Source organism: Fopius arisanus, unplaced genomic scaffold, assembly GCF_000806365.1.
Source record: "Fopius arisanus strain USDA-PBARC FA_bdor unplaced genomic scaffold, ASM80636v1 scaffold00082, whole genome shotgun sequence".
Taxonomy (NCBI): domain Eukaryota; kingdom Metazoa; phylum Arthropoda; class Insecta; order Hymenoptera; family Braconidae; genus Fopius; species Fopius arisanus.
In genome coordinates, this window is record NW_011887821.1 from 120,173 (window position 1) to 133,356 (window position 13,184).

A 13,184-nucleotide genomic window follows, 5' to 3' on the forward strand; every position below is an offset into this window, starting at 1 on the left:
TCAGGTAATTAACTTTTCTATTTTTTTATCGTTAATTGTAATAATATTTTTCGTATCGATATTTTTTTGAAAGTCAATAGACAGTTGTGAAATCAATATTATAATGTTAATAGAATTTTTAATTTGGAACTCACGTATTCCAAGGAATGCCGGTCCCTAGATGCTGTAAACACGAACTGCTATAGGAACAAATAATTTCATCCTTCAACCAAGGATTCTGCATCTTTTCAAAACCTCCAAGGAGGAAAATAATTACTAAAATTACCTATCGCTTCTATATTAGCGGAGTGAACTTGTTCCATCGTGTCGGTCTATTTTTATTGGAATGACCGGTAAAAAATTACGATGTCTCAATTTAAATTTCCTGAATCGCTTCCACAAATGATGAGCGAATTATTTTGTATTTTTTACAGAATATATTACACTCCGTGTGAATGTTGTTGTGGTTTACAACGCGTATAATTCCAATAATTGCTTCTAATCCTGGCAGGGTGGGAGCACGCGTCTGGCCGGCGGTCCGATGACAACCCTCTCATCGGTTATGTCTCTCAGCACATATCCCCCCAAAAACCCCTTGCCACAATCTCCAACAGTCATCAACTAGAATCTAGGGTTTAGATTTTCGTGTTACACTGAGAGTAAACGCCACTACCCTCTCGTGCTCTGCATTAATGCTGACCCAATGCCCGGGATTTGTTTCAATAACAGGAAAGGACGTCGTCTCAAGTCTTATTTGCCGAATGGTTACCCTCGCGCTTATCGGGGATCAGCAAGGTGAAATCCTCGAGTGGATCAACCAGATCACTACGATTGAAATAACATTCCAAAGTACAGGAAAAACAATAGCTGAGACTAATACAATTTGAGCTTGTTAAATTGAATATGTTCTTCTCATTGACTATTCTCCCAGTTTAAAGAGTTATACGCAGTAGAAAGACCCAAAAAAGACCTTCTAATTACTAACTTTTGCAGAAATGGATGTTAGTAAATAAATAATTATGAATCTATAGCAAAATCGGATTGGAAAAATTGAAAAAAGGACCGGTTTCGGATTATCTAGACCGGAAAAATGTATCATGGCCGCCGAATCAAGACGTCCAATGGCGTAAGAGTTTTTTGACAGCTGTGGATTCTACCTTTAGCCCCCTCTTTCATCATTGGGCCCCAAAGACGCACGCACGAGGGCCCTAACTTACTGATTTTTGCCTTCACGAAGTCAGCCATCGTGAAAGAAACCCGAAAACACACATGGCCCCTAAAAACTAGTTGCTCAACGTTTTACTTTATATACCTTAAGGTTTCCGTCCACGTGCGCAAAGTTTATCAAAAATCGTCCAGTTCAACCCTTTATACTCATTGGACTTTATGAATTTTCGGGTGTGTTTTCGTTGGGGATAACTGAGAATGCTGCACAGGTGTAGCACTTGAGGTGAAGTTAAGCACCCAGAGGTTCACTGATTAGAACAATTAAAGTCAGCATTATCGGGAAACAGATCAGTAAAGCTAGGAGTAATACTGTCTTTTGGGCTCGTTTTTAACCACTTCAGAGTCGTTTTCCCGTACTTACGCCGTAATCCGGAAGAAGACAAATCCAACGGGAGCTGGGTTGATCGACACCTAAAGGGGTTTACTGTGATTAGCAATTCTCCGTAATTCTTGATGTCATTTACCTCCTGGAGACACCATAGAACTTGAGATCTCGTTTCTACCAATTCTATCTCATGTTGTTGTTTCTAAATTGAACCTTTCCGATCCTTCCAATTGAAGTTCCCCATTTCTTTTTTTATCACAATCAGGAGATGGTCCAAAAATTCATATATATAACTTCGAAGGCATGACCTGTATGTATTTACATGTGTAATTTTGTTTAGGGGTGGGCAAACTTAATTTTTCAAAGTCCAAGTACAAAGTACAAAGTACCACTCGACTTAGAACTTAAAAATACTCATGTTCCAATTTCTAAAAGGATTTACAAACCTTGATAATTGGATAGTTTCCACGTATTAAATACTTGCCACCTTTTGACCTTGAATTTTTCAAGAAATAATTCTAAAAACCAGAATCTATTATTCCCAGATTTAATAATTATAAGTTCCAGTGAATGAGACTGCAAAATTATTGAGCAAATTTCATTGAAAGTTGTTATAAAAATTCTAAATATACGGTTTTTAAATCCCCGAAATATTGAAGTACGATTAGAAATCTGAAAGTTTAATACAACGTAATTTTTCGGGGTAAATTACTGATGGCGTAGCTCTTCGTGCCGCGATTAGCCTCCTAGGAGGCTGATTTTTGGTGAAATTTTCTTTACGTGTACGATAATTGATTTTCACGATTCAGGAATTCATTACAAATGATATGTACTATCCATTGAATAGAGATGTATAAAAGGGTCCATCAGTGTCATGGCGTCGAGATGAGCCCCTCAATGACAGAGCGACCAACATAATCTGTTCCCATCAAGGTTGGACATAATGGATGCATCAACTACTGCGCAACAATAGGGGGCATTTTACGGGAGCGGCTGTGGAACTCGAAAAAGCCTTCTGTGTGTAGAATGGAGGATGGATGGGGAAATCAGGGGAGAAGAGAGAGAGAACTCACCGAGGCACGAGAGTGGTGTAAAAGTGTATCACAGCCCCTTTTGCCTGGCGAAAAAAAAGATCGACAAAAACATAATCGAGGGCAGATACCGAGCAGGGAGTATCCAACCTCCCGAGTTTTGCTTTATTAAATTCCTGACACGAGCGGTGGCGTCCCACGTGCAAATATTTTTCAATGAGGGACTGGAAGCGAACCGAGGTGACTTAAGGAAACTTTTAAACGGGGGATAAACATTTCTCCCAGCCTCCAAACGACAAATATCTTTCATTACTTCAGTTAGGGGGTAATCAAATTTTTTTACCCCGAAATAACTCACATTTTTAAAGTGTTCATTTCAAATTGGCCAACGCACTCAAGGGAATTCCTAAATATCAATTTACAAATGTGCGATTGTTCACTTTTATCGCAGGAGACAGTGGAATAAGACGAAAGGTGTTTAATTAATAGTATTTCGCAGCTCAAACTATTGGAAAATCAATTTACGATGTTTTTACGATCAGACAATCTTCGTCTGATTTTTACTTCCGAATGGAAGCATTGCAATCGCCCGATCCCGACCAGAAAAAAAAATTCTAATTTTGCTTGGAAATGATGTAGAATGGTCTGAAATGTAAAAATACAAAAGTATAGGGGTGATTTTTTAGTTAAAAAAAGATAAGGGTGGGTAAAAAAATTCCAAAAAATTTAAAATTTCATCAAATAGTAGGTAAGAAATGAGGCTAACTATGGACGGAAAATTCAGCTCGATCGCTCGAGGCGTTTGTGAGAAATTGTGATTTGTTTATAAATCGTTTTTTCGAAATATCTCCAAAACTAATCAAGGTATTCAGTTTTTTTTAATCTCATTCTCTTCACCATGATTAGTTATATTGGAATCGATCAAAAATTGGAAAATAAACTAGGAAAAAATCATAGTTATTGTCACTTTTATGGTTTTGAAAAAAAAAAGTTAAATTAATAAATTCAAGTAATGCATCTATTTCGCACGGAGCAAGTGAAATTCCGCAGTTGTAGTTTTTCATCGCTAGTTCATATATTTAAATCAATAATGAAAGTTTTACAATGACATCGCCACTTCGGTCTTTGAGGGATAATTCTTACATATTTTTCTAAATATAAATTTTTCCGCGTCGGAGACTGCAAAAAATATAGTAAAATAAAAAATTTGTAATCGCATGCAATAAAAAACTGCTCATCTCACCCCCTCTCTCTTTTTTCTCAAATAAGAATAAACAGTATAGTTTATTTATCCTTATATTATATTACATTTATTAAAAATAACTATGAACTATCCAGCGAAAAAAGGCTAATCTCAGACTTTCTCCTCGAAAATTCATCGACACGAACATGAAGATCTATTTAATGATTGAAAAGGCTGTTCAATCGATTGGAAAAATCGTGAAGTGCCTCCCCGTAAATTCATACACAAACTCGATACCCGACGACCCGACCCCCCTACGCGTTTGCTAATTGACCCTAGACCGTACACATTAAAAAAATCTCTTTCTGTTTTGTTACCTCAAAACAAAAGGCGAAAATCGACAATGTATGAGCCCTTGGAGTGACCCGGAGAAGGCGCGGGTTATAACATCGTGCGACGAATCGATGTAACATGTCGTCGAGGACCCATTGTTTGGGCCTCAGATGCAATTACATCGAGGCGGGGACACCATTGTTCCCCATCATCGATAGCGTTTTTGTTACTGTTACTCCCGCCGTAAATTTCTTTCAATAACTTTCTTTTCACTCCTGCTCACTCCAACTCCACCCCCTTCCCCCCTTCACCCATTTTTTCGATTTTTTGACGCTGCAATAGAATGGTGGAGAGTGGGGGGCTTCGAGGGGAATTTGGCAAGGTGTAACATTGCCCGGTGGGAACCACTTGTCCGTGATACCCAGTTGGGATATTTCTTTTATTTTAACCGGAGGAATTCACCGATTTGATTTTCAAGTGTGTGTCACAATAATACGCGATAGGTGAGGTACGATGGGGAACTTTATTATTTACTCGGTTGGAAAAGCTACAGTATTTCTGTTGTAAAGTTTCAAGTGCCGTCAGTGGGGTATATAGTCGGCCACTTCTACGACACACGCATACAAATCGCTACCATACGGTATGGGATTTGATCATTCAAGGGTTTCATTAAATCGAGATGCTAATTGTAGGGAAGGTGCTGGCCCGGTTGCGAATATTCTGTTTTTTTTTTTATGGGCTCTCGTGGTCATGAGCATATCCAAATACCTTTTACAATTTCATACTAATTATATAATTTCTTCCTATTGATTTGACTGATCAATTGCACTGTGTAATTGAAAAAATTGATGCATCAATGAAAAATTGATTCAAAGAAAAGACTATTATCTTTTTACAATTTCCTACTTGCATGAATCAGTGAGTACATAAAAAATGGGATAGCATCTGAATCATCGGAGATGTTAAATTTATTATTATTGTAATTTTGTACTTACCACCAGTTCTTAATCATTGACCCCGCGGCGATGGGTTGACAGAGTGCAAAATTACCGGGTATTATTCGAGTGCGAGGAAAAAATCTGAGAACAGAACTCATCCTTTCATTTTGTTCAACAAATTCAATTGAGTAAATCACGTATAAAATATCCTAGATTGATACATTTGTTTGCATATAGTATAATTATGAATGTTCATACAAAATTACAATTGTGAAAAATGATACAACAATTAAACTATTGAAATTAATAGGAAGACACTTGTTTGGAGTCATTGTTAATTTTAACATGGGGCTTTGTTAATTAAGTAAATAAAATAGATATTTATAGATAGTTGTTTAATAAAAATACTAAAGAAGTGGAAAATGCGGAAGCCATGGTTTACAATACTGCTACTTCTGGGCGGACTGTTTACCTGAGTAATTTGTCAGTTCATAATACTTCTAAATCTAGGGGCGGTGTGGCCCGGCTGGATAGAGTCGGCAGGAGGTCGGCTGACATAATCTTGAGCTTTTGCCAAACGGTGCGTTGATTTCTCAAAGACGGAAAGAGGCAGAATAGAATGTGGGGGTGAGGAGTGTGCGCCAAAGAGAAGTTGAATCCAAAGAGCGACCGACATTCGTGTTTCAACGGATGCCTCAGTGAACTTTACGGTTGACTTTGCAATTATCGTCAAAACGATATAGGCCGCCATTTATTTCTGGTAATGGATCCTACTTGACGGCAAACTTGGAAAAATATATCTGCCTGAGAATTACCCAATGCAAAGCCAGGTGAAAAAATATTTATAGAGAAAATTAGATTGAAAGATAATTCAATCATGTATAGGATTTTGAAGGAATATTGATCGTTGATGTTACCGATTATTTGAATAATATACTTGTAAACACAACATCACCTCGTGAAGTCCTGAAAGACAGCAGGGTGCTGCGAAGAATGTACATACACATAAACTGAAGTAGCATACAACATTTCAGGATAATCAGTCATGCGTAGAACAAGAGTCACTTAAGCCATTAGAACGAGATCGAGGACCAGAACAATTTATCCCAATCCCGCATCACTACTCAATCCAAATAAAAGCCTCCAAGGAAAATTCGTGAGAATATTCCCTTACCTGTCGAACAAAAACCGTTAAACATCTTGATTTACCCCAGATATCTCACAGATATATAAATCATAAAAACGAACACTAAAAAACTGTCTAATGATAAATGGCTTCATAGAGAGTCCAACCTGTATACACATCAGGCTGTGCATTTATCGGTTTTATGCTACAATATTGACTGGAGGATCATCGTTAGAAATAACAGAACTGATTTAACAATACGAGCGTGACACAAATGTTGACAAAGACTCTTCACTAGCTTTGCCAAGAACCTCATTTAAAGAAAAACTGTTATTGAAGAGTGGAGAAGGGAAAAAAAGTGAAAAGAGTCTTGGTTGTGACGATTATTTACCTGTATACCCACTGGATGATTACAACTTTTCCAAGCCGCCGACAGAGCCTCTTCTTTTGTACTGCGATTACCACTCAAATAACCGTGAAATGTCCATGAAATTTGTGGTATTGTGCCCGAAATACAAAATAGGTGGAATTTCCTACTTAAAAACGAAATAGAACAACTCAAATTTTTTAATAAAAATGTTTTTTATTTCGCTGTGATTTTTCAACTTTCTTTTCAGTCTAGAAATTACAGTCAATTTCTAGTGTTATTGCAAGCATTCCCGTCTTACACAGAATATTAAACTGAAATCAAAATTCAAATTCAAAATTACATAATTTTACCGTCTTATGATGAAGTCTTAAGCAAATTATGATTATTCCGTCGATTTTTTCAGATAAGTGAGAGTGAAAATTAGTGATCAGAATCGAGGGTAGAATGAGTCAGAAATCAAAGGTAAAAAGGAAATCAGGGCACAAGTAGACACTGTTCGATTTCCTGAAGTAGTGGCAGACTAGACTTTGAGGGATAATAAAATTGTCAATTGTCTGTCAACTTCTTACTTCTTTAGAAGTAAATGGAGACTCTTAAAACTTCCGAAGCAATCGACAACTTTAATTACGTTAAGTTTTGACTCCGACAAGACTTAACATTTAATTTTTTGAAATCTTCGATTTTTAAGTTCTGAATCTTTCTGCGCCTAGCTTTTGAAAATTATGGAATATCTCATTGAAACTTACAATAATGAAAACTCGAAATAATGGATTGTAAGTTTTTCTAGCCTTATTCAAAATCCAAAGTCTAGAATATTTAGTACTTTGAGATTTTTAAAGTACTAAGTTCCATTTAGATTGATACTAGGAAGAATTCACGTCTATAAATGTCGCCAGGACTTGGGAGATAAAAATTTCCAAGTACCAAGTGCAATACTACTTCGTAGTTGGCAGAAGGACAATAGGAAACTTTCCAAAATCAAATTTACCAGTTACTGCATTGAACCTAGAAAAAGGTCTTCTCAATAAAACTCACAAATGGTCTTAGATAAAATTTATTTGAGTACTTGAGAATTAAAGTTCTCTGATGATAAAATCAACCTGAACCATCTTAAATATTAAGACCGGAATTCCCGCACTGTAATAACTATTCTAACCTAATAATTGTCATCCATAACATGAATTTTCTATCAATTATAATAAACCTCTAAGTAAAAACTTTTAATAAACTTTATTACATTATATTATATTACACATCCAGGCGTTCAAGTGTTGGATAAATTAATTTACATTTTTTCAGGTGCTTTGTACATGTCACAGATGATTCTCTCGATTGGAATGATTCCAATGGTTCTTCTGAAGAAGAGTTCCTCGATCGCATGTGCAGAGACAGATCGAAGAGTGGGTAAAAGCAGAAGTAGTTTGCCAAATCTCAAGGCCCCGAGAGAAGGGCCAGAGCCAAACGACGCTGATAATCGCTCCCCAAGTGCCAATTGTGCGCCATCCCTTAGTCTTGCAACTGTCACAGGATCTCTCAGTCTTCTTTCCATACTAGGTGATACAGATCCATTGCTGCTTCGACTGCTGGGGACCAATTCGCAGTCTAGACCAGCTTTAAAGAGAACGATCGCGCGAAGGCAAGCGTACTCATGGGGGTCCAGGTTCATGGAGTGGAATCCTGCCAGTGTTTCCTTGAATCTGGTGACTTCGATGGCGAGGGATAGGCCCTCAGGGCCTAAAGTGAGTAGAAACGTCGGGTCTAGGGTCGGCAGCATCTGGGCTGCTGCCAAAAGGAATAACTCTCTCCAGGAGGCCTCCAGAAGGGTCAGTTGGTCCTCCATTGTCAGTCCTGTGCCTGAGGCCAAATCACGGGCCCAACGCACGTTCAGAAACAGAAGGCGTGCTGCTTGCTCGCAAACAGACTCTGCACTTATCGAAGGCAGAATTGGAATTGTTGGCATTCCTCCTACGTTTACCGGTAACTGAAACAATTATTAACTCAATGTTAGTCTTTGATGATCATTTAAAATGTGAAATTTCAAGGAATTTGAAGAAATATTTTAATTTAGATTAAATTCGATTCCACTAACCCATTATTTGCGATATGAATTTTATATTAATGTAGTATTGTCTTGGTTGTCATTTATTTTAAATCTCCAAATGATAAAATAATAGTTTTTTTTATAAAGCACTACAAAAATTTAGATTTCGACAAATATCTCAAATCAAAAATTGATGAAAACAGCAAAATTTCGATACTTAAAAATTGGCGTTGACCAAAGTCAGAATGGCATTAGAAATTATTCAAGATTGAAGAGAAAAATTGTGAATTGTGAATTGTGTCCTCACCTTACTTACAGCCATACTGTTACAGTAAATGGGGTGCGGTATGTGGTGATGTGGTGGTGGTGGTGGTGCTACCGACACCCTAGGCTCACTTGGTGGCTTTGGTAAAGCGAGATCGAGGGCAGCAGCGGGTGGTGGTACCATGCTGCTCATCATTTCGGGCTCTTTAAAATATAGTGCCATTTGCCTGCGTAGTGTGGAATTTCGTGGTCCTCGTTCATGCTGAACGGCTGGAAATAAACAAAAGCAATTTTTATTTCTCTTCGCCACAATGAAAACCAGTGCCGAACCACCGCAACATTCTTCATTGTTTTTGATACTGCACTGTTGGAAAATTATGCTTGAAATTTCAATTGGAAATTGCGCTGAATTTTTAATTAATAGAAAACGAAATATTATATGTGATGCTACTATTTGTGACTTTGAAACGCATATTTAATTTCATATGAAAATTAACAAACATTGATTATCAAATCGACAAATTAATTTACAAAATTAAAGACTAATACTGCAACTGTAATCTGACATTAAGATTTTAAACAGTTTTTTAAGAGGTGCGTTGTCAAGTGCGTTGTCAAATTGTCAAGAAAATCATATCTTCGACCAAGAAATGAAAAATCTCCGTCAGTAAATTATGTGCACGTTGAAACGATATTTATAATTTATTCATAATAAAAATGTGGTTCCTCAGGACAAATTCAAATGAGTGAATTTGCTCCCAAGTTTTCTTTTCTCAATTGCGAAAGATTTCAATGTTAAAACCATTTAACTTCATTGATTGGTCATAATTTTTCTCTTTTTTTTTAGAAGCGTATAGAGTACAGCACTCACCATCTTTATTCATCCCCGCCTGTATGCATTTGGCAAGCCTACAAGCCCTGCATTGATTCCTGTGCGTCTTATCAACCATACAGCCACCCTCAGACTTTGCTTTGCAGACATACTGTCGATTCCGCCTGATAGATCGTTTGAAAAAACCAGCGCATCCATCACAAGCGAAAATGCCGTAGTGTTTACCCGAGGAATGGTCTCGACATACCTTGCAGGGAATGTCATACAGGATACGACCTAAAACATAACAAAAGATATTGCTTTAGCACCTGGTCGTTCGCCACCTCAACGAAGCATTAAACCATTAAACCATCTTGCCATCTTGACGGCGAAAGTTGCCCCCCAGTATACCCCATCTTTACTTTTTATTTTCTAATTTCTTGTTATTCAAGTCCCCAGCTACTAGGGATCAGGTATGTTGAAGACAACGGGCCTTTCAACCAGTGAATAAGGAAGCATTTAGTCCAGAACCTCACTAAATGCTCGTTTAAATGGGCATAAAGGAGACCTTGGATTGATTGGTAGATCGTGATACGATGGAGTGTCGTGTTTCTGCGTTGCTCACTTGAAAATGTTTTTTGTGAGTAACCTGGCCAGCAGCCACATCCGGTCCATTCAGTAGTTCTACCCCACCTCATTCAGTACTCAGGGACTCAATGGATGCGAGGGCGGAGCACTGAAGTCTTTTTTTTTTTTTAATGGAGAGGGAAGAAAATATATGTATGGTGGAGGATTGGTGCTGAGATGAGATCCTCGGATTTTAACAGGACCTTTCGCCTTACTGACGACAGGTATTGAGATGCTAACTTGGCGACAAATCGATGGCTATTCAGATGGGTTGGGGTGTCATTCAACTGTGATTCCGTGTTTTCTCTAAACGGGTTCGTCTACTCAAAATAAATGTGACAATTCAATGGACGCTTTTGGGGAATTTGACAGGAATGGTTTAGTGTCGAAGAAAATAATTCTTTTGGGGTCATTATTCGGTGGGAATGAGAGGTTCAATGGGTTGAGTTTATTCAAGTCATCTGAGTTATCAAGTTGTGAAAAAGAAAACATTTTTTGTTGGAATTGACGATTGTCGACTAAAAAAAAAGATGTGGGTAAAATTTTCTTTTTTCAAGAAAGGAAATTCGAACCGAAAAATTATAGTGGTTCAGATGATTCTAATTTATATTGTTCCAGATCATTCTAAATTATATTGTTTCAGATGATTCTAAATCATCTGAACATGACTTTACATCTTCTTAATGACTATTTTTAATTGAACAAGTGGTGTAAATATTGATAAAGGTGAAAATTGATGCAATGTACGAAACATTTTCCATTGAAAACTCTCATCTCAAAATGACAATAATTACTAAATAGGGGTTCATTTATATTGGAGATTTGACTTGTGAAAAACAGTTTAATGGCTTTCAATTACAGTGAGGTTTTCATTGCAACCTGTTGAGCGCTAGACACAGCGGCGTCACATTTATCATGACCGAAAGATAAAAGTTAGAGAAAACGCTACAGCTAGGCTCTCTTTCGATAAATAAATAATCAATTTCCATCGAAGGGCGGTGAAAGCGCATTCACATGTTCACCCACTGAATGATAGGGTAGTGAAATGTATGTGCTCTTACTTCATTGGAGGCTTCTCCGGTTTTCTGCATTATGCAGAAAATAAAGAACTGTCCTGCCATCGAGCTTCGTCACAACTCGACTCACGCAACTGGAATGACTACTACCACTCGGGTATTAATTCACGGTACGGTGAAAGGGAGAAAAAAAGAGGGAAAAAGTGAGAGAAATGGTAAACCGGGAGTACTCGATAACTTATCCCACCTGAATTTTTTATTGGCAAAGTTAAAGGCTGTATTTTAGTCCCGCGCCAGGCTCTCCCCAACTGAGGCTTTTTCCTCGGAGTTGTTCGGAGGCAGTAGAGACCTTATAAATTATTTTCCACCATTTTTTAACCAAAGGTTCCAAACCGATGCTTTGCCTCACGTGTCCAACGCTAAATTTCTCTATTTTTTATCGGAAGAGGGGCAAGGGAAAATTAAATACTGAAATTATCCGTCGGAGTAACTTTTAACGTGAATTTTGGCTTTGCACAGTCAGGATAGTCTTTCCAATTATTTTGAATAAAAGACTGCAATGTAATGAATGCCTGCTTTTAATTTCTTCATTGTTGTAAAAAAAAGAACGATATCATTTACTACAGATGACGAATTTCCATTGAGAAATTAGTTTGGAAATGTAATAAGTCTAAAATAGAGATTCAAATATCGTGATAAAAAATACATCCTCCTCTGATTGAGAGAATTAAGAAAAATCAAAATGGCAAATAATTTTAAATTGTACTTGTATCAAGACTAATGATTAGCCAGAGATTTACGATAGTGTAACGAGTGAAGGCAGTTTCACAGTCCATTAGGATGAACGATAAGGTGTCGAACAGTTACATGTGCATGGGAATTCACCGCCATGTGCTTGCGACACAAGTGATGATGAACATTGGTGAGGGCAATTTTGGATTATCAGAAAGAGGGGTGGAGAGGGAGTGAGGGGGAGAGGAGAGGGGGGAGGCGAGAGGGGGAGAAAAGGGTAAATTACGTGCACCGTCATCTGCTTGGTCGTTAGACTGGACAACCGCAACATTCGGAGTGTTATAGAGAAGGGTCACGAAGCCGGCGCCTCATTCACCCCAATGCAATGAATCAACTCAATAATTTTAACTTGCATGCCTCCTCTTTTTGTTTTCACTCGGCTTTTTTTTATTTTGCCCTGTAAACGCACTGATTGAAGACCAAATGACGCGTTTAAAGAGACCCCCTCACCCACGAGACAACCTGCTAATAATGATGTGATTCGTTCAGCAACATCTGTCGTTATTTTCACATGAATTCGGAACTTTAAATGCCAACTGCTATTTATTTCACACGTTTATTCATGGGAATCCTCTATTTTTACTCAGCCCTAATAACAATTTATTATTTGATGATTTTTTTTTTGTGTCGCTTGCCTAATTCGTCGCGGAATTTCAGTGAAAAAATTGTATAAATACCATTTCAAGTGGTTGAAAATTACGGTATGAGGTGGTTTTTAATCAGTTGTGCCTTTTAAAAAAATAGCAAATTTTCATTTTTTCAGAGAATTCGAACTAAAAAGTCGTATTGACTATTTCAGGGAATAGAAATCTTGATGTTACAGATAATTCCAAATCATCTGACAATTATTTTACAAGAGCTTTTCTCTTAGTTTCCAACGATTTTTCGTTGATTTTGCCTCTGATCCTGAATTATAAGCGCACAATTTTTCCTGACCATTTTTCCTATTTCAACACATGCTAGTATAGACGATTTAAAAGAATATATCTCCGTCAAACAGTTTCATTTTCTCAATTAATAATTTTCGGTAAACAAGTGGTGCAAGTGTTGACAGAGGTAGGCGTGCTATCGGAACGGAAAACAGGAAAAACGGGCGCGATGCACATCTCTTAAAACTCATT

At 37.5% G+C, this 13,184-nt stretch overlaps 1 protein-coding gene across 1 annotated transcript in view; it reads right to left on the reverse strand.

Moving 5' to 3' along the window:
• Positions 1 to 7,797: 7,797 nt before the first annotated feature.
• Positions 7,798 to 13,184, reverse strand: part of tll (nuclear receptor subfamily 2 group E member tailless) — a 7,253-nt gene continuing 1,866 nt past the window's right edge. The window contains exons 2-4 of the mRNA XM_011311091.1: positions 9,689 to 9,925; positions 8,870 to 9,087; positions 7,798 to 8,493 (exon numbers count right to left, since the gene is read on the reverse strand). Of these exons, the coding sequence (XP_011309393.1) occupies positions 7,798 to 8,493; positions 8,870 to 9,087; positions 9,689 to 9,925 (1,151 nt within the window). The remainder of the gene's footprint in view (positions 8,494 to 8,869; positions 9,088 to 9,688; positions 9,926 to 13,184) is intronic.